General features: G+C 47.7%; 2 protein-coding genes and 1 long non-coding RNA gene across 4 annotated transcripts; 1 reads left to right on the top strand and 2 right to left on the bottom strand.

The window, feature by feature from the left end:
* Positions 1–193: 193 nt before the first annotated feature.
* Positions 194–23981, top strand: uba7 (ubiquitin-like modifier activating enzyme 7). 2 transcript variants are annotated; one of them, XM_029826707.1, is made up of 25 exons: positions 194–210; positions 1730–1818; positions 1889–2057; positions 2411–2545; positions 2624–2730; positions 2812–2899; positions 3006–3138; positions 3213–3298; positions 3376–3525; positions 3605–3769; positions 3847–3951; positions 4033–4113; positions 4429–4584; positions 4765–4930; positions 5032–5228; positions 5560–5624; positions 6632–6842; positions 8128–8202; positions 8558–8753; positions 8841–8932; positions 10111–10197; positions 11064–11255; positions 20887–20988; positions 22229–22311; positions 23285–23981. In XM_029826707.1, the coding sequence occupies exons 2-25, from the start codon at positions 1778–1780 to the stop codon at positions 23460–23462; spliced, it is 3060 nt and encodes a 1019-aa protein (XP_029682567.1). In that variant the 5' UTR covers positions 194–210; positions 1730–1777; the 3' UTR covers positions 23463–23981. The 2 variants fall into 2 exon arrangements, with proteins under 2 accessions (XP_029682567.1, XP_011612244.2); XM_011613942.2 differs by lacking the exon at positions 194–210 and having other exon boundaries at positions 1641–1818.
* On the bottom strand, positions 871–15856 carry LOC115246860 (uncharacterized). The gene is made up of 4 exons (XR_003885954.1): positions 15739–15856; positions 15057–15225; positions 5040–5140; positions 871–984 (listed from the first exon to the last, which is right to left on the bottom strand). It is a non-coding gene; the product is annotated as an uncharacterized lncRNA (long non-coding RNA).
* Positions 23982–23985: 4 nt separating the features above from the next.
* Positions 23986–26360, bottom strand: inka1b (inka box actin regulator 1b). Its single transcript, XM_011613941.2, has 3 exons — positions 26287–26360; positions 26156–26197; positions 23986–25243 (listed from the first exon to the last, which is right to left on the bottom strand). The coding sequence occupies exons 2-3, from the start codon at positions 26156–26158 to the stop codon at positions 24308–24310; spliced, it is 939 nt and encodes a 312-aa protein (XP_011612243.2). The 5' UTR covers positions 26159–26197; positions 26287–26360; the 3' UTR covers positions 23986–24307.
* Positions 26361–26697: the final 337 nt, after the last annotated feature.

Raw genomic sequence — 26697 nt, 5'->3', positions numbered from 1 at the left:
GCTCTGTGGCCAATGAAGCAATCCATCATCATCCAATGAAAGATATAAACAACCAGTAATCCAGATGAAGAATTATAGATTTCAGTAGTTAAACATCTACTGAATCCAAAGATCAGTAATCACGCTTAACTTTATCTCCTTCCTCTCAGCAATCACTGTCATATCTTCACACTTTCGCTGCAGGGGTTGAGACTTGCGCAGAGCAGGAAGGTGAGTTTGCTGATGCAAGAGGGTCGTTTGATATATACAGGTTATACATATACAGATATATACAGAAAGAAAAAGATTACATGTAGTTTGTTTGAGCTCAACAAGAGCTCAGTGGCTCCCAGTGAGGCCTGGGGCCAAATCAAACTTAGTGTTGAAACAGCAGTGGAGGTCACATTCAGCCTGCAGGCTGACACCCTCCCACCTGTGGGTCACAGGCCAGTCAACAGGCCTGCTGCACGTATATGTTTGGTCCATGGACATAAATCTGGCTCTGACATTAATGAATGAATGGCAAGGAGAATTTTAGTAGTATTTAGTATAAGTTGGTTTACAGCTTTATTTAAATGTAACCATTCAGACGCAGTAGAATTTTAACTGAATTAGAATTCTTAAATGGTAGGAGGAAGGGTGTGACTGACAGTGGTTCAAACAGAGAAACAAAGACCGTGTGTTATTTATTATACAAAACACAACAAGAAATTGTCTGTAACATGCCTGACTCCTGTTTCCAGTGTGATGAATAATTCAGGTCACTTCCCACCCAGCAACTACTTCATTCTGTGATTGGTTTGAAACCCTTTCAAACACTTAATGTTATTATCTGTTAGGCACTGCAGACAGGAATCAAGACCCTAAATGCAGACACACACGACTGGGTGAGGTTGAGATTCAATTTTACTGAGATTCTGGTTAAGGGCAAAGCCAAGTGGTGCTGGAAGCAGACAAACACGGTCAAGCTGGAGCAGGCTGGGCAGCAGGCATCCCAAAGGTGATCTGCAGGAGAGACGGATAATCAGTTTCAGACTGGAAACTGGAACAAGGAAACAAACTTGCACATAGAGTTTAACGAGCCAGGCTGTAACACAGGGGGTTAACAACAAATTGGTGATTATTGGAAAGTACACCGGGGTTTAAAAGCAGGAGGCAGGTTGGCTGAAGATCAGTCTCAGGTGTGTGTCTGTGGGGAGAGTTTGGAAGCCGCTCCACCCAGCCTGACAAGGGAAACACAGACAAGACACAGAAGGGGAGGGGGAGAGGGAAAACACTGGGGACTAAAAATGCCCAAACTATCCTCTAAACATGCCTAAAATGGTCCTGACAGTTCACCTTACTGGCTTATTGACTTTGGGTAAAAGTTAATCAGCTCATAAATATACATACAGTTGATATAAATGCACAGTAATTGTCTCAGATAAAAAAAAATCAATAAGCAATATAGAGAGGCTGTTGCTTCTTTGGAAACATGGAAAGCATGTTTTTCAAAGCTTTATTTGAGACCCACCACTAAGATAACGCCTCAGCTATTTAATCAAATCCCATTCATTAACAACCTAAAATCGACTCTCATGACAGTAAAATGATGGAGATTTCAGGCTGCTCCTACGTCGCCCTCTAGTGGTCGGATTATACATGACGCGTCATTAACCTTGAAACGAAAGTGAAAATTTGAGACTGTCAACTCAACGAGTTGCCCGTTTGGTGAGCCGACAGATTTTTACAGACTTTTCTTCTTCTCCAGTTTCACAGATACTGAAGTGGTCACCTCATCCTCTAGGATACGGACAGCATGTCGGTAGAAATAGATGAAGGCTTCTACTCCAGGCAGCTGTAAGTCACCGTTCGTAATGAGGGGTCGCTGCCAACAGAGACGGCTAAACCTCCTCTCCCATGTCTGTAGGTATGTTCTGGGCCATGATGGGATGCACCGGATGGGTACAGCGAGCGTCTTGGTTGCAGGAATGGGTGGGCTCGGAGTGGAAATAGCCAAGAATGTGATTCTGTCAGGGGTGAAGTCAGTGACTGTCCAGGACCAAAGCGACACGATGTGGACAGACCTGTCCTCCCAGGTAGGCTGTGGTGTCGCTATTTTTAGAGATGATTACACGTTAGAAATGATGGTTCGTTAATGTACAGAACATGTTTGAAGCCTGTGGCTACGCTGAAGGAGGCGGAACAAATGTTGTGGGGTGCATGCACGCTGTCTGGATGACTCAACAGAAAGATGAACTTTAAACTTTCCCCTTTGCATCTGATACAGTGACACTAAACATTACTGCACTCAATGACCCCAGAAATATTCTGTGATCGTTTAAGGAGATTCCTTTAGTAAATACTAAATGGGACTGTCTGGAATGTGAAAGTTAACACATACATTAGACTAAATAAGCCCGATTCATTTCTAACTTCATGTTCATGTCAGTTCTTCCTGAAAGAGTCCCATCTTGGCCAGAACCGAGCCATGTGTTGCATCCAACAGCTGTGCGATTTGAACCCACGTGTACGGGTGTCGGCTCACATGGGACCACTGGACCACGACCTGCTTCTGCAGTTCCAGGTGGGTTCGGGACTCAGCGGAGTTCTTTGCCTTTCAGAATAATGCTGCTCAAATGGACTTGTCCTCCTTTTTTGGAAGGTGGTTGTCCTCACTGACTCCTCGCTGGACGATCAGAAGGGGTTTGGTGACTTCTGTCACGCACACGGAATCCAGTTGGTGGTAGCCAACACCAAAGGGCTCTTCGGGTGAGTGGAGAATGTCAGAAATCTGACTGAATGTACTTTATATACATATAAAACAAAGAGGAGCCTGTGATTTATTTTCAGTCAGTTATTCTGTGACTTTGGGGAGGAGTTTGAGGTCTTGGAGGACAAAGAGACGCCCGAATCAGTGATCGTGCAAAACATCTCAAAGGTAGCAAACCCCAGTGCAGCCTGTGGCGGCGGATTTAACACACCAGCTCCTTTATGACAGCATATTCTCAAAGAAACCAAAACCCGTCATTGTGGATCTGTGGCAGGAGAATCCTGGAGTGGTGCTCTGCGCTGGCGAATGCCCACACGGACTTTCAGACGGCGCTGTGGTTTCCTTCTCTGAGGTCCAGGGCATGACGGAGCTCAACAGCGCGGGCCCCATGGCAATCAAATACCTGAGTGAGTGTTTGGAGTGGATGGAAGCCTCCTCAGCTCGTGCTAGAAGCTAACACTTCCCCCCACATCCTCCACAGGCCCCTGCTCCTTCAGCATTTGCGACACGTCAGACTTTTCTGAGTACAAATGTGGCGGCGTGGCCACAGTTGAACCTGACAAATTTGTAAGAAGTAACGTTTCATCATAATCCAACTCGGGGCTGCTCTCCCTTCATTTACCAAAGAACGGTCTGGGTTGCAGAAGCCGCTGAGAGAAGCTCTGCTGGAAAGTAAGCTGCTGGTAATGTACGGAGTTGGAAGGACTGACAGGCACAAGACCCTGCACCTGGCCTTTCAGGCCCTGCACGGCTTCGTCAAGTCCCAAGGCCGGCTCCCGCTCCCTCACAATGACGTCAGTGCAGATCCAGAACACAGCAGTCGGGACAGCTGCCAGCTATTAACAACAAAGTCCATCGATCCCTCCTTCACAGGCAGACGCTGAGGTGCTGGTTGCCATGGTGAGGGAGCTAAACGCGGTGGCAGGTTTGGAACGGCTGGATGAAGTTGCTGTGAGGAACCTGGCCTACACGGCCCGGGGTGAGCTGGCCCCCATGAACGCCTTCATCGGTGGGCTCGCGGCTCACGAGGTTATCAAGGTGGGTCAGAACCCGACCACGTCGTCTCCATCGCTCCGTCTTTGCAGCGTTCTGCAGCTGTTTTTGTTTCCCCGCAGGCGTGCAGCAGAAAGTTCAAACCTCTGAAGCAGTGGCTGTATTTTGACGCACTCGAGTGCCTTCCTGAAAATAGGACGCAGCTGGCCGAGCACTCGGGTTCAACAGTACGAGCCGATGGTTCCATTTCTAACCAGATCACCTTTGAAGCCTCGGCTCAGCCTGACATTTTGCTTCCTTCCTGACAGAGAGGGACCAGGTATGATGGGCAGACTGCTGTGTTTGGCTCTGCATTCCAGGAGAAGCTGGCGGGACAGAAGTATTTCCTGGTGAGGCCAGGTTTGGTGTTCGACCAACAGGGGGCGCCCTCTGGAGCTGAAGGCAGCAACGATGGCGCTTTGACTCCCACGGTGCCAATGAAGGCTCATGTGGCAGGAAAAAGCTGATGGACAGGGCCAAACCCCTTCCTCTCTTTACTTTAAATGTGTTATTGTGTGTGTGTGTGTGTGTGTGGGGGGGGGGGGGGGGGGGGGGGGGGGGGGCGGGGGGGCAGTAAAGAACACAGATCTCATTTGAAATAGTCTCAAAATTATTTTTTAAATAAATATTATTCTTGTGCTTTGATGCCCTTTTTATCTCCCCAGGTTGGAGCTGGGGCAATTGGCTGCGAGCTCCTTAAAAACATTGCACTGATTGGACTCGGCGCTGGTGGAGGCGGGCTCGTCACTGTGACGGACATGGACTTCATTGAAAAATCCAATCTGAACCGACAGTTCCTGTTCAGGTCTCAGGATATTGGGGTGAGAAGCGTATACACACACAAATCTTTTTTTTCCCCCCTGAAAAACACGCGTCTTCTATAAAGCTGAAGAAAACATCTTAGCATCCAACATTACATCCACTACTTTTGGATTTGGATTTTAACCACACGCCATTTCCCAGGGACAGTGTCCAACACTGTGTTTTGTCCACATGACCAGAAATCCAAATCAAAGATTGCTGCTAAAGCGGTGCGAGAGATGAACCCCCAGATGAACATCACCGATCACCAGAACCGCCTGGATCCCGAGAGTGAAGCTGTTTACAATTATGACTTCTTCATGGGACTCGACGGGGTGGCTGCAGCCCTCGATAACACCGAAGCCAGTCAGGGCACTTCCTCATTATTACACTAACTTCTCTTTTCCACCCGAAGCTTGTCACAGTGGTGTAATTAAACAGTGTTTTACTTTGTATGTGCGGCCAAGGAGCCTACCTCGATGGACAGTGCGTCCAGTACCAGAAACCCATGCTGGAAGGCGGCACCGAGGGAAACCATGGTCACACTCTGGTGGTGGTGCCTCACATAACCGAATCCTATGGGAAGGATACAAAAAGTCCTACTAAAACCATCCCAATGTGCACCCTGAAGAACTTCCCCTACCGTATAGAGCACACACTGCAGGTACTGTCAACCCAGCCTAAAGGCAGCATTTCATTTTTCAGTGAGTTCTGCCGTCCTGATGTCCTTGTAGACAAATTGTATAGACTTTGTCTAGCAGGACTGTGTTAACATCTGCTAATTAGCAGTTAGCATTAAGTACAGCAATGTGCGGCAGCAAAGAGATAGCATCGTTTATGTAGCACCTAAAAAACAAAAGTATGCCAATAAAGAATGTTAACAAGCAACAAGTGGTCTAACTGTAGTGAGACCCCTGGATAAGACAGCAGACAGAGTGAGACACATTAGACGCTGCAGTTTTCTTTACATTAAGCACACGTTGTCATCCTCGCAGTGGGCCCGAGACCAGTTCGAAGGCCATTTTAAACAAAGACCTGAAAGCTTGAACCTCTTCATCAGGTAAGATGGATCACTACCCTCTGATTTGTTTCACCTTTTCCCACAGACAGGAGACATGAGCCTCACCAGTCTGCTGCCAGCCCGCTGGGGCTGTAACGGCTGCTGCTCTCCACGTTTGCTGCGCTCCTGCCACCCCACAAAAACTAATGAAGTGCTGCGAGCTCGTTATTTGTGTCATAAACAAGAAACCCTGTGCTTTGGCAGCTAGTGCGCTAGAGGCGAGGAAAGCCTACCAAACCCTGCAGCACCTCAGCATTTCAACCAGATTGAAAACACGTGGGATTATCGTCACTAATGCATCCAATTTTAATGCAGCAGCACACGACCGACTGAGCCTCTCAGATCCAGCTCTGTCTGGATCTTTTAGGATCGGAGCCCTCCTAATCCAGCCACGTTTCCAGATGACGCCTCTGTTTATTTTAAGCCCTCTCATTGTACGACTCTTAGGGTCTTTCTTGTGCCCTGAGACAGGAGCAGAAATCATGACTACGGTAGAAATGGCCCATGTTGCTCCACTTATTTTTTCTCTGGTGTTGTTTTGAAATAACAGCGCTGTTGTGCAGTTCCAGGACATTTTATGAGGTATTCCAGCTGCGCATCACCGGCCAGCGAGTTTCGGTCTTGATTAATGAGGTTATGGAAAAGGATGGTCACAGTTTGTTGTGTTATCCTCCCACTCCTGTTGCTCCGTGTGGAGTTATGACTCAAAACATTCTTGTTTAGACATGTAAAGGTATAACCACATAGAGGACACAAGGGTTGTCACATGATGCACTAGTAATGCCCAGACCTGTAATGTTGAGTTGCACTTACCAGCAGAAAGGCTTGCTAAACTCACACTGCCTGGCAGGCCACAGTCAGTGGAATCTCCCCCCTCCTGAGTCACTATTATTACCAACTATTCCAGGACTCTCTGTGTTTCCATCCTCCCAGTTCAGATTTTATCTAAAAAAAACAATATTACTGATGATGGATCATTAGGTGATACCTGCTTTTTTCCCCTACAGCGATGCAGAGTTTGTTGATCGGACTCTACGCCAAGGGGACGCTGAGGCCCTGGAGGTCCTTGAGGGTGTGTGGAACTGCCTGGAGGACAGGGAAGCCGGAGGGAAACGTCCAACGAGCTGGGAGGACTGTGTGACCTGGGCCCGCCTCGAGTGGGAGACGCTGTTCAACAATGAAATCCGCCAGCTGCTGCACTTTTTTCCTTCTGACGAGGTAAAAGCCACTATCGCCGCGCGACCACAGGGGGGCGCTGTTGCACCAGTGAGAGTTTTGTATTGCGATCGATTGTCGTTGCTCTCCGTGATGTACGCGCGACCATGTTGTCACTGGGCTCCTAGGCTGAAATCCGAACCAGCGAAGGCTGCTGTTGATAATATCTCTGAACACCTCTGAGGGTTTGTAATCTGCTGAAGCATGCAGACAGACTGATGTCACATGTTGCTGTCACACCTTGAGGGGCACGGATCAGTGTCAACCCAAACAGACCCTCACTAAACCCAAACCTCAGTCTGGCCAGCATGATTTTTTCCCTTTTGTGTTTTATTACATGTAAAATAGGGCCTTGCGTAAGTGTTATTACACAACAATTCCATTTCTGTATTTTGTGCCATTAAATGAGCATTTTCTAATAATATACCGCGATGACCGTTACGACTGGAATCTTTTACTTCCTCCTTTCCCCTTCATTGTTCTGTTTGTCCCAGTTACCTGCATGTTGGGTTTTCATTGTCTTCTCGGAAAGTCATTTTCAACCACAACCTTTCTGGGGGGAACACGCTAAGGCAGCCGATGACGGTTAACAAACCAAACAGCATGACAGATAACAACTTCTTTTATTGGTGTGACCCTCCACATGAAACTAAATTAGGCGTTGGATGTGGGTTCTGCACCTTGGCACGTTCAACAATGGTTGGAGCTGACCCAAAAGTATTGCGGGAGGCTCTTTTGTCCATAAATTCTTCACAGACATTAAAGAATAAAGGGACTAAATTAGCACTTAAGCTGTGTGGTTAGTGTCTAACTAACTCCCGACAATGGATTTAAGCACTTCTAAAGTAAAACAGTTTGATAAAGTCTAAAGAAATCACGATTTAATAAATGCTCACACAAGCCGTCGCTTGTTTTTAGTGTCTCCACTGTGTCCTTTAATGTGTCCTGACTGAAAAGGAGAGTTTTGTTGATGCCTTTTGGCTTCATTGCTGTGAAAAGAGTCACCGGCAGGTAGGAAAGTCTCTCTTTGCAGCACGTGGCCCATTTGGTCACATCAGAGGCCCCCAGGTCCCTTTGTTCCTTTATCAGACGTACAAATTGTGTTGTCTCCACTCAGCTGATAACAAGTTTAGCCCGACGGGGCTGCAGGAACTGAGCAGGCCATATGCTCAGCCAGTAAATAGAAGAAAATTAAACAGTCTTGCATTTTTTATAGTGTCTGCAGTATCATTGTTGCCTCTGTTTGTCCTGTTGGGAATAAAATGTCGATGTTTCTGCTTCTCATAAGGTGACTGATAGCGGTTTGCCCTTCTGGTCTGAATCCAAAAGATGCCCTCACCCGCTGACCTTTGACCCGGACAACGTGAGTAGCGTATTCCACCATCCTGGCACGCTCCCCAAAATCGGTGGACAGGAAGGACACAAAGACGCTCCAGTATTTGGCAATGGCCACACACATTCTTCCTTTATCTGACCCAAATGAGGCTCTTCCTCACGCTGGCCGTAAAGCCTATCTGAGCTGAACCAAACTGACCCCCTTTTTTCTCCCCCTCTTTACATTCGCCAGTCTCCACTGTATTCAGTCTTAACCTCGAATATAAACGACTATTGTACGAAACCTTTCCTGAAATGCAACTTCAAGGACCAGTTAGTTGGAAAGGCTTTTCAGCTTTTAAACACTTCTGAAGTGCTGTAGATGACGTACTCCTCTGTTTTAGACAACCCATATGGATTACGTGGTGGCGGCGGCTAATCTGTGCGCACAAATCTATGGAATCAAAGGGACACGAGACCGCGTTTCTATCAGACAAGTGTTAAGTAACGTCGCCGTGCCGCCGTTCGCTGTCAAATCCTCCGTGAGGATTCATCTCACTGACAAGGAGATGGAGGAGGCAAAAGAGTGTGATGAGTCTGGTGAGTAACCTGTTGCACTTTTTAAGTCAGTCTTTGTCCATCTCACTTAAGTCTAAAGTTTCTCTCCTCTCTGTGTGTTTGCGCCAGAAAAAGTCCGACTCGAGGAGTTGAAAGGGTGGTTGTCTTCGGCCTCTGCGAGAGCCTCCGTCCGGCAGATGTACCCCGCTGACTTTGAGAAGGTAAAGCAAGTGTGCTGGGAGACATCTGCTGCACACGCTGCAGGAACCACAGACAGTCTGGCGGCTGAGTGTTAGCAGGGAGCTGCGCTCGGATCTATTGGTGCTTTCAGACCCCTCCTAATCACCCCCCCCATCTGTGGTTCCTCACTGACCCGGATCTGTGCACCTCCATGTGGAACCAGACGCACTTGTGTTGACTGTTACTACCCAGCAGGGTCAGGATATACGTTTTAAAGGTTTAGATTTTGTTTATTTCAAATGTTTTCAAAAGAAAATTCCAGGCGAGTAGCTCATACGATAATTTCAAAATAAAAGTTTCCCACTTCTGCAGCAGTTTATGAGGGCGCATATCTCCCCTGTCATCAAATAATAAAATACTGGTCTAACAGTTATTGGCTGTTCTCAGAAATTCCCCCATATCAGTGTGTCATTAGCTGACCAGCGAAAGTGTAACACAGTTGGGAGTTTCCTGTTCAGACGCACCATGAGTGGGAATTTATCATCATGAGAAACACATATCGTAATGAAAGGTTTCTCCCTGACGATGGTGAAAGGTGTTCTGGCGCCTGACCCGGGGAGTGTTTGGCTGGGAGAGCTGACATTAAAGCTGCCACTGATGTGGTTGAGCAGGGCTGTGAGCTGAAGGTGCGCCTTTGCTTCAGGCGTGTGCTACCGGGGGGGGTGCAGATGCTGCGGCTCGGGGAGGGCTGTGAAAATAATCCCAGACAGTCTGAACGAGGTGCAACTAAAATGTTCATTAACTCCGGGGGAGTCATAATAAAGTTTGCATGAGGTAAGCCGTGCGCATATCTCATTTCACGATCGAGGCCCCTTCGGTTCTGCGTTGCTCCCCCCTTCTCATCCTTTTCGCTGACATCCTTCTGTGGATGGATGGATGGAATGTGCATCGTAGGTGCATCGGGTTGCTGGCTGGAGGCTTCCCCGCAGCCCCTACAGCCGCCCGTGTGTGACAGTCACCGTTCCAAGCCTTTGTTGTGCCGCAGGAGCGGAGGCATGACCTCATCGGACGTGTCCATCACCTCCATTCAGGCTGCACTCGGGAGAAGTGACGCATATTCCAGTTCAAAGCAGCAAGCGGGCATATTCACAATGTCATGTTGCGTGGATACGACGTGTTCGACTGTTAGTGAGCTAATGTAGTGTCCCCTATATGACAGGACGACGACCTCCACATGGACTACATTGTTGCTGCCTCCAACCTGAGAGCGGAAAACTACGAGATCACCCCAGCCGATCGTCACCAGGTTATCACTTTTACCCTTGCACCACATCAAATACCTGTACGCTGTTGTCATCAAAGAGGCACAGGCGAGGTGAGAAGCAGCAAAGCAGAGCGGAGGCGCTGCTTCTCCCCCAGGGGCGTGTTTTTAGTATTTTCTGCACGCACCTGCCCCGAAGCCACAAAAACAGCCCCCCCTCACCCATTGTTGCCGCAGCAGAACTAATCACAGCACTTTACCTGTCGCCTGGGAGGTGACACCTGAGCTAGGGCCTGTAGCAGCCGCTGATACACACACACACACACACACACACATACAGCCAAGACAAACAGAGGATTTGGGGAGGGGGGGTGGATACTGCTGAAAAGGGGGACACAAGAGGGTTATTGTGCACTGCTCCATGCTGCATCTTGTCTGGGGAGAATATTACTGTCTATTACACTGAGAAAAAGTGTCAATACTAATAACTATCCTGTAGGGCAGCTCTGATCCTATCACTGTGTACATGAAGCGATTCATCAGTATTTTCATTCAGCAGAACGAGACGTGCTCATGCAGATTACGCTAGAGCGTCTTCATGGAAGACTGAGTATGCGCAATCTAATCAGGACTCAGCGGTAAACAGTTCGTAAACAATGCAAAGAAAAAGTCCTTGATGGCAGACGGCGGCTCTGGGTCTTAAACTTCTGTTGTGACTGCATGGGTGCACTATTGAGAGTCCTCGTCGCTGTTTAGATTTCCTATTGTTGCTAAGTCAACTGCTGAAGCACTTTTAAATGCTATCTATTATGATGCTAGGAGTCTTATACCTTAACTAACATTGTGGGGGAGGGCTGGTATTTAGTCAAAAGTGGCTACGCTAACATTAGCTTCTCTGCCTGCTTCTTCAGAGTAAGCGCATCGCTGGAGAGATCATCCCGGCCATCGCCACCACCACTGCTGCCGTGGCAGGCCTGATGTGTCTGGAGCTGTATAAACTGGTGCAGGGTCACCGGGACATCAGCTCTTACAGCACCTCTTATTTCTCCCTGAGCACCCAGTACTTTGTTTGGATGCAGCCGAGGAGAGCGCAAAGATTCACGGTGAGTTCAGCCCCCGACACGCGGGACGCATTACACACCCCGACGGGATAATACTGTATGTGAACTCGCAATTTAAACCTCCTTTTGAAATAAATCTGCCTGTTCCTCGGTGCTTGGAGAGTATTAAGTCATGAATGAGTGCTCTCAGAATCAAACCACCGACGGCTATCATTCTTTTTGCACCTAAGCCAAGTCTTTAGCCCGTTTAATCCCTGGGGTATTTCAGCGTGAGTTAGGGCACAAACGTGCGTACGTCTGCGTCTTTGTTTGCAGAAATTAAGTGAATTTGAAGCACCTGTAATTCAAAGCGCACGGACAGGAGCTCATGCTCTAAAGACGGACTTGTTTCAGCACTAAATCCTCGTGAACCTTTGAGGCTGCCACAGCAGATTTGCGAGGTCACACTCAGGCCTTTACGCAGTATCAGCCGAGCTTTGAAACGTAAACACAAACTGGCTACTTGCCAGATTCAAATATAAGGCTCTATTTCAGGTCAGGAGAGGATTTCCAGTCAAATCAAGGCAGCTTTTTTTTTGCAGATTCGGCAACATAAAGGACCTCTTTGCTGGAGAAACAGCCGTCTGAAGAGGGTAGTTTGCTCTAGCATCTCATGCTCAGTCTTGAAAGTCTGGTTAAGGAAGAGCGTCTCGTGCTGAGTGCCGGGTCCCTGACAGACAGGGGTCAGCGGGGGTCAGCGGGAGCGGTAACTCTGTCTCCTGAGACGTGAGGGTGCACCGACAGGCAGCTCTGAGACAGTGGAGGTCTGGTTTCGGCTTCGGTTACAAGGCGAAAACGCCGCAGCTAGCGATAGAGGCGAAAGGGTGGAAGGAGGCAGCTGCACCTCTCTGTGCATTTTAAAGCTCCTGAAATGCTCGTTTCCTGACACTTAAATGTGTTCTCACGGTCCCTACAGGAAGAGCCAGAAATTCCCTTTGCTTTCCATTCTGACTATGGTCCGGTGACCTGAGCCCCAGAATGACCCAAGAAGATCAGAACCTTGGGCACACGCAGTAATTGATTGCAGGATTGCGTTCAGAGGTCAAAGCTTTAAGACGTCTGGAGCGTTTTAGAGGGACGGGCTGTCATCTGGCTTCCCAGACTCACAGCTACATCAGCTCCGCAATGACGGGGCAGCATCAGAGAGACGAGGCTCGTCTGGGGTTAAGGGTCAGTGTTCGGGAGTTTGTGAATATTGCAGCTCCCCGTCAGTGGAAGGAGGAAACAGGGATGGGAGATGGGAGTGGGATGAAGGAGATCCTGCCTGTGCCAAAGAAAACATTTCACTGTTTAGTCTTCCTGGTGGAAATTTGTCTGTGGCACCTTGTAGAAAATCCTGTTTTACTTTCAGGTTATCTGTTTCTTTGTCCAAAGGCATTCCTGTTTTATCCGGAATCTCTGGGCAAAACGGAAACCAAAGAGAAGGAAATCATCATATTTTTTGGGGGAGTTTACATTAGATCAGGATCATTTTATAGACAGACAGCCCAGAGGCGGTGAGGAGCGTTCAGCTGCAGGAGCACTAACACTCTATTACACACTCAGACCTTCATGTTTGCCCATGAAATGGTCCCCTGGGACAGATTAAACCACTCGGATGCGCGGGGGGAGTGGGGAAATCTCTGTATATTCCATCACATAGACGAGTTTTTGACATGTGGAAACAGAATACTGGGACTGATGCGGACCATTCCACAGGCTTTTATAAGTTTATTGCACATTTGGGGACTCAAAAAAGATAAAAGATGTCATGAAAATAAAGACACAGTGAATAGATCACTAACGAGCGGAACTTACTGTCAACCCAAAAAGGTTTGAAATAGATTTTTAAGAGCCGGTGATTGCTGTATCAAAAGGATACGGCCTTATCTCCCTAATCTCCCTGAGATGGCGAAGGGTTTTATTAGCCGGCCTTTGAGGCGGCTGCAGACGTGCAGCTGTTAAATATCCCTGATCAGACATGCACTATCAAGATCTCCGTTTACTTGCGAAACGACTTGAAGCGCTCACCCCGCGAGATCAGTCCCAGTTCACTCCTATCAAGTAACCGCGCTCACAACTCGCCCTTGGTCCCAGCGACGTTCACCTCCAACCGTCACGCCGCCGCCAGATGTTTGGAATGCAACCTTAGCTAAGTGAAAATATGAGATTTTTGCAAAAGGTGTTTTATAAGTGGAGGGTCGCTCGTCCACACCCACCACCCACCATCAGAACCACCACCGCCACCAAAGACTGTTGCTTTAAAGCAGCTGGTTTCCAAAATAGGAAGTCCCCGCGGCTTTCCCCCGCCGCTGCTGTCCTCTGTACGAAACCAGAAATATGTAAACACAGAGAGGCCGTCCTTGTCTGAGCGATCCTGCAGCCCTCTGCTATCGTTTTTCTCCGCGTGTTTATGTTTTTTCAGTCTTGGGGGGCGGGGGGCCAAGGCCGATGGCTTTTCCACAAGAGCCTGCTCGGCTCGCGCGGCTAAAGCAAAATTTGTAAAGTGATCAGAAACGTTCACAAATGCAGAAGACAGATCGGCCCAGTTACACAGCTGCTGTCAGCATCTTGTCACTCCTGACAAGGTTTCTAAGTCCACAGAAAATCCTGCCCCCCCCCCCCCCAGAGAAGACGCTCACAAAAAAACGGGTCTTCTCTTCAATGACAGACTAATGTTATAATCCGATTGCTGTCAGTGGATATTAACAAGCTGCAGCGGTTGGTTGTCACAATCGACCCACACGCAGTATATCAACGCGTACGTTTCTTTAAAGTTACAGAGCATTTTTGTGTCCTCCATCAAGTAGACAGGACAAATGTTCAAGGTCATTTTAAGCTAGCGTGAGGGTGCGAGGGTTGCTGGGAAAATGGCTTGATCTTACGAGCCAAGCTGAATTAATCACATGCAGACGTGCCTCGTCCCCCGTCTTTATGCGATGAGCCGAGCGAGTAGCTGCAACGCGTGCACCTGCACGTGCATGCCGCCGTGAGCCGAGGCTCACAACACCGCATTTAGCTGAATCAAAGTATTTCCTGGGCTAGAAGACAGCAGTTCACCTCTGGGCTGCCTGCTGGTTGCCTTCCACGAAAATTCCCCCTCCTCCATGTCTGTGAACACTTCCTCCACCCTGTTTTTTAACTCTGCTGCGTCCAGCTCGGCCTTCAGTCACTAATTGAATAAGCAGTGTTGGAGGCTGGTCTCTCAGGGAAGCCACGCCGAGGTCAGCGCTCACACTGCCTCTTTGTTAATTGCCTGCAAAAATGAAGGCTATTTCCTGCCATCGCAGGAAGCCCGTGTATTGAAACCAGATTTCCCAGCCAGCTCCGTGTGATGTCACTGGTGCAGGCAGGACTTTTATGTCCATCCCCGCCGGCCTGGTTTTTTTGTTGACTCACTTTTGGCTCTGACTTGTCGTGCATTTGCAGGCGGATGTACAATTTGTTGCAGAACCATCTGCAGCCACCCGATATGCGGTCTGAGCTCTTACATGTGTGTAATTACAGGTCACACATCTGTCGCGCGAACATCGGCCCTGCAGAGAGAAAGAGAACAATGTGCAAGAAGATTTGCCTCACATGTGGTTAAATCAGTGTTCTCTTCTCTGGGCCGCAGAAGCAAAGAAGAAAAGGTGAACCTGATCCGCAGTCCTCAGTGCTCCTCTGGGAGCAGCGGCGTGGAGCCACATTGTGCAGCTTGTAACTTAAGCCCCAGGCCTGAATAGTGCTCATGGGCTAATGACTATTCTGTGATCAACGTAGACCGCTTGTGCCTTCTGTTGTGGTCCAGGAGGCTGTTTTTATTGGTTTTATTGCGTGGCTGACCTTGTGTTTTGGAGTCGTCTGGGTCCGTCTGCACTTTTCTTCAGTTCTTTTTCTTCATTTGTGGGTTGTGAAGACCAGAACAACTTTGATAAAGTGTGAAAATATTTGATCCTGTCTCCTGATAACCAGTTGTGTTATCCATTGACCTGGTGACCTGGTCAACCAGCACCTGCAGAATTCAAAACTGTATTTTTTTGGGGCCACTGATTGTGAGAGAGCAAATTTAAATCAGTCTAAATGATTGAGTATTTGGATATGACTACTGTGAAGGAAGCGTAGACTATAGGAAGACCGTTTGCGTGTCTGTGTCTCTGTATGCTAATAACCAAAATCACCAACGGCGCCATTATGAGGCATTACTGATGCACTCAAGCACTCATGAAGTGACACCAATTAACACCTCGGATACTGAGCAAGCTATAAACAGAGAACATTTAGTTTGTACAAGCTCAGAGAAAACTCTTCATTTAAAGCTTTTATTGGACAACAGAAGAGACCTGTATTTATACTTTATATGCATAATATATTGCGTTTTTAGTCAAAGCAAACAAAATGCAAATACAAACTTTATTAACTTAATTAATTCCGCTTGTCCCAGCTAGAGGTTAAATACCTGGGACCCCATCATCAGTTCTATAGAACTAAAGAAGCCTGAAAAATGAGTTTAATGAAGCTCACTTACCTTTAACCACAACCCTTTGTGCTGTAATGCTAATTTGCAGTTAGCTTAGGTGGCGGCCCAGACGTGTTCAAAAACCACAAAATTGTGCTCATGCATTCAAATCTGCAAGGATATAAAGTCCACAGCAAATACATCATACATAAATCCCTAACAAAGCATCGCGATATCTGCCACTGCTCCGTGACAGCCGTGTAATAAATAAAGCTTTCCACCTATCAATACCTTCCTCCAGAGCCCAACACATTCCAGGCTGTATTTCACCACGCAACTAAACCGCATTTTCATTGATTAAAAGCAAATCGAATCAATGCGGCAAGCAGGGATTAAGTAACAGAGAGGAAGAGTCCATTTGTGTTGTAACATGGGTCCGTGCTCCCATTGACGTGGGGCTTCCAGTTTATTTCCAACGCTGTTACTATGTGGATGACCCCCATCCTTTATGGAGACACACTCGTGCACAGAGCGGCCATAAACATCACGATTCTTCATTTCAGCCCGGCTCCACCAGAGGCATCAAACTGCAGCATTTGGATGAAGCATCTTGGCTTCGGGACTTTACAGGTCTGCCGGTGAGACATTTGCCGTCCACGTGTCCGTGCAGGCTCCAGCGTGTCAGCGGCCCATTTGTAAGAGGAGCCTTTTATTGACTCAGTCCTTATGCTGTGGGTCATTTTCAGTCAGGTGGGGCGCTGTTATCTTCTCATTTGAAAGACAATCGCATTGAGATTGCGTTTGTTGTTTTACACGTCAATGGCTGCTTTTCAAAAGGAACGGGCAGCTTTTAGGCCGCCCGTCAAACTCGGCACTTTCCTGAGAAAAGCTGCAGCACCGGGGGCTCCCCCTCCTCCTCCTCCTCCCCCTCCTCCTCCTCCCCCTCCTCCTCCTCCTCCTCCTCCACCCTGCACCAGTAACAGACCACAACCTTTCATGACAAACTGGAGAAAAGGGTTTGATAGTTGAGTCACATGAGGTCAAATATCAATACTGAATCTACTTACTACTAACTCAAACTCAGTCCTCTGAATCTCCTGCTTCACCTTTAATATTTTACTTTTTTTGGCGTCCCCGAGGAGTCAGACAGGCTTTCACTGTTGTCCTCTGTGGGCTGGTGTGAACAGTTGGAGGTCTGGACCATCTGTTTCTTCTTTTGGGCCCGCAGAGGGCGCAGATCAATAGCGATCAGGTAGCATCTGACACTCCCAATTCCACAATAGGGGAATTTTACATGACAGTGGAGTCAGTGTTCTGGATGGCCAGTCTGCACAGAAACAGAGAATCCTCATATCACACTTAACTTACAGGCTCTCACTTGTTTGCAGTATGACTGCGGACTCTTGTGATTGATTATGTTGTGTTTGTAGCAGCTAGCAGGCTGTGTTGGCTCGTCCTCTGAACACACACCATCGCTCACTGCAGCCACAAAGCCTTTCAGCACTCCTCCAGGCCTTTAAACAGACTCCCACGTACATTTCCCCTGAAATGAACCACTGTTTATTTTGCAACGTTGTTCACCGTTGTGATGATTTCTGACGGCTCATCAAAGGAAACGCTTGCCTCGGGCTTTCAATATGGAGGAAAGAAAGAAGAAAACTGAGAAGCCTCTTCAGCAGTAGCAGCCAGACTCGTCTGTGCAGGATCCCAGTCAAACTGCTGTGCTTTAATTTTCCACCATTTACAGCTGCCAGCATTCGTCCGTCCGTGTTCCGCGTGCACCGCTCTCCAGCCTCCGTGTGACGTAAAGGAAAGTGCATTAACGCTGGCTGGATGATGAGGGGATTGATCCTCCACTGTTGTTCCTGTCAGAGGCAGTGGATGATCTAGGCAAAGCCTTGCACTTTTAAAACCAGAGAAAAGGGGTTTTCCTGTCGATAAGTTACGGCTCTAAAAATGTTTTTGCTGCTGGGATTCTGGCCTGGATCCACCTCGTCCTATCATTCTGAGGGGAGGAGGACTTATCGAGGTTTTCTTCCTGTCTCTGAAAGTCTGTCCATTGTCTCCAAGGGTCAAAACTCCCGTTTTGACTGCGCACCCCACGCACCGACCTGTGCAACGGTCCCGAAGGCGCTCACAACCGGACTTCATCTCCGTCCTTATCAGAACTTCCTCTGCCCCGGTGCGTTCCCACGTCCTCACCCATATCTGCAGTCAGACGTGGATATTTTTAGGCTCCATTAGCAGCACTTATTATCATAGTTTGATCGGATTCAGAGCATAAATATTAGCAAACAAAACAAAACTGCAGACCTTAACAGTTGGAACTTTTCTGATCTGCACTCGGTTTGATAAAGTTGATTTGCTGGATATTGTCGGACTTTGAAAGCTCCCAAAATTAAACAGAGGGCGGATGCTGGAAATTCTGTGACCTCGAAGTTAAAGGATCCCAAAGGACGGATCGTGTGACCATGCGCGAGATTAATGCACCGTTTTTCCTGGAGGTTCTTGTTTACATCCTGGAGGAGCGGGGGCGCTCCGCAGGGTTCCTGTCAACAAGATGCGGCCTGATGTTTTGGCAGATGTTGAGTCATGCTGAGGCCACGCGCTGATGGACAGATTGTCATCAGGTTCAGTGTTTACTGCCACACCAGAGAGGTCGTCGGATTTCTGGAGTTATCAGATGGTTTAAGCGACCGTGTTATCAGCATAACGCGTTGATCTATATACAATCATTTAATTTGATTTTGAGAAATGGGACTAACGCACCTCCCAATCCCCCGATGTCTTTGTGCATGTATATTTGATGCATTTTATACTTTTACATCTGAGTAAAGAAAAAATGCAGATGACAGAGATGAAATATTCTGAAATCCAGTGAATGCGCTGAAACAAGGTTCTCAGTTTATTGGGTTTTTAGTGTGAGGTGATTCTGGCAACCACATCCTGTCCTAGAAAAGCGTGTTGGGGAATCGGTGCAGGTGAATTAGAAAAGCCGAAACGGCTTATAAAAGCAAACATGACCGCGTTATTAATATGGTGCTTCTAAATGGAGCTGACATTCAGGTGATGGTAGCAGGAACGAGAAGCCGTTGAACTAGTTGAAATGTCATTATTTTCTTTATTGTTCTGCAAAGAGCAGCTATGTCATGTTTATGGGGAAGTTCAAAGCATCATTTATATCCCAGAGTGCGACGTGTTGACAGCGCGAGGGCGCTCTGGCCGGGCTCCAACTCCAGGCAGTGGAAACCTCATTGTCCTCTCCGCCGCGGCTTTTATAGGGCCGGCCCATGAAGTGGTCGTTCATCTCATCCTCATCTTGTGATGTCGCACTCGGTCGGAGAAACCGCTGGCGTCCACGTCTCCTGTGGGTCTCCTGCAGATTCCACCTCAGCCATTAAATGCAGGTTATGACAGGAAGAGCCCGGCGGGTTCTGGTGGTTTACAGCTGCTAAAACTGGACTTTCTGTCAAGCAAAACTGATTTCATCCAGTATGTATATGAGTTCCATTATATAAGCAGAGATCATCTCGGAGTCTGGACTTGATTACATGCGAAAACTGCAGTGGTTTGAGAAACCAGATGAGCCATGATCCACAGCAAATAGGGACGTATATGGTTCATATATGGGGAATAAAACAGCATTCGTTAGTATAAGAGAACACTAAGCAAAGATAAATGAGCTGTTTCCATCACAACCATTTTACACACATTATTGTGTCTGGTTCAAAAGGCTCCCTGTGAATACAGCATGGGAGAAATATACAGGTGATAGCTGACACATTTCCACACTGCTCACTGGCCTCAGTCGTGCTGCGAGCGTGAAGCAACTTTCTTCTGCCTCTGCAGAGAGAACGGTTTCATTTGAGGCGTTTTGCTGGAGGAGGTCCATGACAAAACGCGCACTGTAGTTGTTCTGGTGGGGAACTAGTTCTAATTGTTCCCAGCTGTCGTTTTCTTTCCAGCATTCTTGGTTTCTTTCTTCCTTTTACCCTATTCCGCTGAATAGCTGACGTCACCGCACACGGGGGAAGGATGGGCTGGTTGATCAGCTTCAGTTTCCTACCACAGTTGTGCTCCAGATAGGAGGGTGCGGGGGCAGAAATAGCATGCGCGCCTGCTTCGCATGCTGCAGGGAGAGGCTGACGACGGTCCTCAAAGACCACTGGGTGATTTCAACATTCCTGCGCCATTCCTGCACTTTAGGCCCAACTTATCTTCCATCAGGAGAAGGTTTCATGCTGTAGTGATAATCTGTTCTGGAAAAACATGAAAGAAGGTCACATGACCAGGGGAGAGACCTGCAAACAAAATCTACAGCGTCCCAAGTTGCCACAAAAGGATCTGGACACCTTGCCGTAAAATTGCTTTGGGTCTCTCCATAACCCCCCCAAAAAACAAACGTGTTAGAGGAGTTCTGAGGTCTCGTCGAAAAAGTTCCCCTTGGTTGCTAAAGCAGAGATAATTGGACCCAGGTTTAGCCGGGGATCTTGGTATTCACCGCCGGAGCCAAGTTTTGATCTCTTTGGCCTGACTGACTGTGCAGACGCGGTCACCTGACACTGTGACTTCATTCAATCACCGTTCACCTTATTTCAGGTGGAACAGCAGCATTTGGCTGGAGCAGGACGCCAGGCGATGAAAGATTCGTCCAGGGGTCAAAGGTTGACCCCCCCAGGACTAATGAATTGCAGCAGGCGTGTCAGCGTTGCAGCAACGGGGACGATATAAAGGCTCGTACACCAGGGTGATGGAGATTTGCAGAACGTAAAGAGTGATCACGGCTATTATTCAGCATTGAAACTCAACAGGATGAAGTGTTGCTAGGTTGCATCCTTGCATAAATGCTGCAGGACCGTTTCACTCAGTTGAAAGACTCAAGAACAATGTATCTTCCCACCTCGTTATGTCCCTGCTTCCAGCCACACATACCTGTATCTTTTCTCCACATTACTGTAATCAGCGGCCAAATCTACTACGTGACCCAGTGTGTGTTTTTGAATGTGTTGGAACTTGAAGAGAGGTCACATCACCATATGAGGAAGCACCTTCTTGACCTCACTGCCGCTTGTTGGGGTTCTGTCCTACAACTTTCCGGCTGCTGCTGATCAGTCTCAGCTGCGCTTTAACGCGGTGATGAAATATCTGGTCCCTCTGTCCGCTCAGCTTTGTGTGTGTGTGTCTGTGTGTGTGTGTGTGTGTGATATCTATCGACAGGTCGCGGGGAAGGAATACACCCTGTGGGATGACTTCCTAGTAGAGGGCAGACGTGGCGGTCAGCGGGAAATGACCTTGGGAGATCTGATTCTTTACATCAAGGTACGGCCCCCTCATTCCTCCCAGCATGGAAGACCACACACGCACACACGCACACACACACAGGCACACGCACTGTATTCGTCTCCACTGCTGCTGGATGCATATTTTATGCGTGGCTCACCTTCCTCTGCTGCACACAGTCCTCTTTGTAGACAGGAGTGACCACTTCACGCCCACCATTCACCACTCCACCGGTGCCGTTGTGTAACACCAAATTGTTTCTGACATTTTGGTCAGTTTATTGGGTGTGAGTGTCTTGGTCTCCCCTATTCCTCCTCTCATCATACTTGAAATACAAAGTGCTCAAAATCAGGTTTATTTCGCCAGGTATGTGCACACACGAGAGGAATTTGACTTCATTTGTCTTTGCACTCACCTTGTATACATGCATGCAGATAATTAGAAGACTGAGGACAGCAACTCAACAATAACAGACACTATACAGTGATCCCTCGCTATATCGCGTTTCATCTTTCACGGCTTCGCTGCTTCACGGATTTTTTTTGCGAGTCGTTCATTGCAGTTCTCAAATATAATCGAAGGTGGCATATCCGTTTATAAAAATCTTCTTGCTCAGAAAAAGAAAGAGCGCCAACAACTACCCATAACAATGTTCTTCTCTCGGAGAAAGACTCCTGCGCCTTCAGTAGAAACAGACGCTCCAGCGGAGCGGAGTCAGGACGAAGAGGCACAGCTGGGACTGAAATACGCCAGTGACAATGTTTCCAACCTTGTATTACTAGATTAAAATTATTGTTTTAAACAAATTTTGGGCTTTAAAACAGGTTTTGATTTTTGGTTTCATTCTATAGTTCAGTATTGCATTGTAAAATAATAAAAAAAAATAAAGCTGACTACTTCACGGATTTCACTTTTCGCGTGTTATTTTTGGAACGCAACTCCCGCGAAAAACGAGGGATCACTGTACATAATAACACAAATCATGGAAAAATAATTAAACCGAAGTCATTTAAAGAAAATGACCAGTGGGTTAAAGTTGTATTCAATGGTGGAAATGGCATAAATAAACTACTGAATAATCATGCATGCATTTTTCTACTCCATGAAATATGAAATAAATAAATGTTTTGGCTTTTGCAGCCTGGCCAGATTATAGCTTCTTACTGAAAGGAGAGGAAGAAGGCCTCCATGAGGAGCTTAACCCTGGGAATGTTTTTGTTTTCTGTTTCTGTCATATCGTGGTGACGTTCTCTCTCCTTCGTTAATGATGTTCCTGCAGGAACACTACGGCCTGACCCTGTGCGGCCTTTTCTACGGACCCAGCGTGGTGTACACCGGACAGGAGGAGAGGCTCAAACAGAGGTGTGTCCATCTCAGACAATGATGCAGAGAGGCTACTGCGAAGGTGCAGCCTCCCTCTGTTTGCTCAGAGGCTAATGGCAGGATGAATTGTTTCCTCTGAGACTGCGAGGCGAAGGCCTGTTCTCACACACACACACACACACACACACACACTCATGCATTGGTGAGTGCTTGACGAATGAGGAGGCTGCTGCTCAGGTGTCCCTGTGTTTGTCTTGGTGGAGTTAAACGGTTAAATTAAACTTTTTATCCTGCGGCTGATCAGCTGTTGGGATGTGTTTGCTGCTGCAGCACATTTTTGGGCCTCAGGGTGTTTGACTGAATCACATCCTTGTAAATGTCTCAACACAAATGCTGGTTTCAAATGAATAAATGTGTTTCGACCTCGACAGATGCCAGGCATCCAGCCGCTGCTCCTCCTTTTGATTCTTTTCCTTAAATCCCGCGGCGAGCTCTTCAAAATGAATGGCGCTTTTGAAGACGGCGGCATCTGTTTGGGACGCCGGAGTCTCTGGGGAGCAGCCTGCTGTTTGCTGTTAGATTAGGCTGAGTGCTGGCCATGTGGACAAATGACAAATGCCCACTCCAGAGCTGACTTCCTGTGCAGCCCCCCTGCTCCAGGCTTCCTGCCTTGGGCCGCTAAAGGGGCAACTCTGCGCTTTAGAGCAGAGATAAGGCAGAAATCATTTGAGTTCACAATATAAAAAACTTAAAATAGCATTTTTTTCAGTGTTTTAGGCTGGAAATGTCACAGATTTACTGTATAGGATGTCTAAACCAAGACAAAAATCAAGGGACGTGTCAAATTGAATCAATCTTCAATCTGATTATGATTTAAGTGATTACTAAATTCTCTATGTACTCCATGTTCTGCGTTGACTTTTATTAAGGATTTTTAAAAGAAAGAAACAAGAAATTAGGCAAAACTGAAAGAGAAAGCATATTCAATCTACCATCACCTGTGTTTGTACAGTGTGTCAGAGTTGGTGAAGAAGGCCACCAAAGCAGATATCCCTCCTCACAAGAAGGTGCTGGACCTGGTCCCCTCGTTTGCTGAAGACGAAGACTGCAATCAGGTCCCCACCATCAGATACGTGCTGCCTGATTCCTCCAGCACCAGAGCCGGAGCTGCTCTGGAGTCCCGATGCTAAAAGCCTGTTGCTTGCTGATTGTGTCATCCTCATTTCTGTGTCTTTCCATTAGCTTTAATCAGTAGAACCACGTCTCTAGCGGGGGATTATTAGAAGTTTTACATCAATTTGTTGTGATTCTTGTCGAGAGTGAGCTGATATGATGCTGCCGAGGGCTGTATTTGGGGTCAGATTGAGCTCTATGTTGATGGTCCCTCCAAAACATCCAGTTGGACATCCTGTGTATGTGCAGCACGCTAACAGTTTTAAGCTCTCCCTCCATCTGGATGCAGCTGTAAATTCTCATCACAAGCATGCGTGCAAACCCCTCCCGCCCAAAAGAATCCCAAAGCCGACCCATTTATAGAGGCTTCTTCTGCTCTGGGATGGCTTTAGTACATGTTCTGCTCTTTTTCACAAGCTTGTTGTGCACATTTCCCACCTGTCAAAAGAATCGTGAATTAAAGGTAAAACTATCACATTATGTCATAATTGATGCTGGTGATCAGACCGATGAAATAAAAAGCCTGTGCTGCTGAATGTGTGGTTCACTGTTCCTTGGTTCCTTGATCATTCGCAAGGTCATTTTAATCAAGAATGAAAACTATATCTTTCGACCTTTTTGTGCTGAAGTTCTTTCTTTTATAGAATCAGATGCGGACAGGTCACTGACCTTTAACCCTTATCTTTTTACAGAATTGTCGGTGAGTGACGGCACAATAGCAACAAATCCCATCTTAGAATCAGACTAAGGCAGGAAATTCACACATTTTCATTAAATTATGTCAGATTTTATTCCACATAAACATTAGCGATTAAACCCAGTTATAAAAAATAGTCATCTTTTGGGAAAACCCTGGAAATTGTCAGATGTATCCAATGATGTCGTTGCATATGATGGGCTGTCTACTGCCTGTCTTCATCAGGGCAGTGAACTGGTAGAAGTCAGTGTCCAGTTGATGCAGTCCAGTGTGAGACTGGTGAAAGAACGGTTTGAGAGCCTGCAGCCCCACGGGGCAGGACATGCGTTTCGTGGCCTCTGCGGCCTTGCCCACCTTCACAGAGTCCGCTGGCGTGGGCCTCAACTCCGAGGCTTTAGACACGCCTGTGAATCTGCGCCGCATGTTGCCCAAAATGTCTTTGGCGAGTCGTCGGCCCATGTTGGGCTTCAGGTCCTCTGCTTCTGGACTCTCTGGTAGGTCCATCCAGTTCTTGATCAGGTCAGCAAAGCTGTTGTCCCCCAGCACCAAAGGCTGCCTGTTTCTGCTGCGGCTCAGCAACACCGTGGTCCAGTCCTCCGGGTCGCCGGCCTCGAACGAGGTCCAGCGCTCCAAGCACGCATCCGAGGTCGATTTGGGCCGCACTCGCTCGGAAGGTCCTCGGTTAGTACGGACGCATGCGGACGAGGAGACCCTCACGTTCCTGGTCCTCCTGAGCACCACACCTTCGTCCTGCCAGGAAGCCTCAGAGTAGCCGGAGTCCAAGTCCAGGCTCTTCTCGCTGCTCGGGGAGCCTTGGGTCAGCCGCTCGTGCTCCTGCTCCTCTTCCTCTTCCTCTTCCTCCAGAGGACTGGCCAGGCAGCACGCAGAGTCGTACGCGCTGGATTCGCTGGCGTCCGAAGCGCGTAGCCGCGCGAGCCGCTCCTGCTGAGCTCTCTGTCTGCAGAGCCGCGTCACTGCAAAGGAACGAATGCACGGCTCGCTCAGCGGCCTGGGCCTCCTCGTCTGCCTCACGTCCTGCAGGGATCGCACCATGCATGTCATTTGGTCCCGGAGGCAATCAGCAGAATCTCCTAAACACAGCTGCACAGAAACACACACACAGTTAGCGGCGAAGGCACAACAGCTCCAACACTTTGAAACAACACTTCTGACAGAGAAGCCGCCTCCACTTTTTTTGCGACTGGCTGCAGAGGAGTTGGGCCCCATGCCAAAATATCCCATCATGCAGTTGCAGATGAAGCGGAGACAGCTTCCTCTATTCTTTCCAAAAGTGGGCCAGTAAGAATTTTTCCCAGCTGACATCACCCGAGTGCTGCGTCCATATACCAAATGAAGCATTTCTGATAAAACTCAGATCTAGAACCGCGTGAAATTAAAAACAGCGGGTCTCCGAAAGCATTCAGGAAAACCCCGGCTCCCCCTGAAAACGCGTTTGCACAAGCCGTCAGGAATCACAGATGGGTGCAGGGACTCATATCCTCTCTGGACTCACAGGATGTTGACTGGTCTGCGTTCTGAAGCAGGAAAGGGCAGCAACAATGTGATCCACAGAATGATCCAACCCAACTCTCTGCCCAACTTTCCCGTTAAAGGAAAAAGCCTCGCAGTCAGATTGGTAGCCTGTTTGGCCTCTCGTCTAACCCTGGCAGTGATTTGCCTGGAGCAGCAAGGACACCACAATGCCATGATGTTATCACAGCTGTGGGTGCTGAGCCGTTTGCCCCCCTGGGGGGGGACTTATCTGTCACACAGACACATCAGCAGGACTTCAAAATACCCTGTTCTCCATGGCTGCCTCCACACAACAGAGGAGGGCTGATTCAGACAGTTAATATAAGTATAATGTATAAAAACCTGTAAATCTTTCATAAAAGTTGTCCTGGGGGCACTTTAGTGCAAATCCTTAAATGTAACAGCTCCTAATCAACTGTCACGACCCTATAAAGGCTGCAAATGTAAAGGAAATAATGTTTTTTGTTTTTTTTAACTTACCATTGCTGATGTCTGTTCAGAAGCTGATTGAAGTTCAGAATCCTGAGGTAGAGAGAGAGCGATTCATGAGTGACGGCGTTTCCACACAAACATTAAACAAAGGTCTGATCTGTTCCATTAAAGACACTCACCTCTGCGCGTAGTTTTAATCCAAACGAAGTCCACAAATGGATGCTGCACCCTTGAGCCTTTCCTCTGCTGTGGTCCAGATGAGGGGCCAACAGAGAACTTTTTAACGAGCCTTGAGCCAATCAGCGCAGGAGAGTCGGACAGTCAGCCAATAAAAAGTCTCCTGCAACAAGAACCCTCCCCCTGTCGTTCGTGCTGAAATTCTTCAAAATGTACTTTTGGAAAAAGTAATCACGGGGTTTTTGGAAAGCAAGGAAATTCGCAAAACATCTTTAAAATCACGGTGTTTAGTTATCGCACAATATTTACGCTTCAGGCTAATTCAACTTGGTGTGTTATATTTCGATACTAATAAGTTATCGTAGTTCCATAATGGCGCTTTCAACACTTTTATCATAGATATTTTCTACAAC

The sequence above is a fragment of the Takifugu rubripes genome, chromosome 19 (genome assembly GCF_901000725.2).
Source record: "Takifugu rubripes chromosome 19, fTakRub1.2, whole genome shotgun sequence".
NCBI lineage: Eukaryota > Metazoa > Chordata > Actinopteri > Tetraodontiformes > Tetraodontidae > Takifugu > Takifugu rubripes.
Note: the sequence above shows the minus strand (reverse complement) of the source record. Positions and strands in the feature narration are given on the sequence as shown.

Excerpts from the sequence above, each read along its gene's own strand:
- uba7 (XM_029826707.1), top strand. The coding sequence starts at position 1,778 with ATGTCGGTAGAAATAGATGAAGGCTTCTACTCCAGGCAGCT. Across the intron at positions 3,299-3,375 it reads CAGTTGAACCTGACAAATTT|AAGCCGCTGAGAGAAGCTCT; the intron begins GTAAGAAGTAAC and ends TCTGGGTTGCAG. Across the intron at positions 8,933-10,110 it reads ACCCCGCTGACTTTGAGAAG|GACGACGACCTCCACATGGA; the intron begins GTAAAGCAAGTG and ends CCTATATGACAG.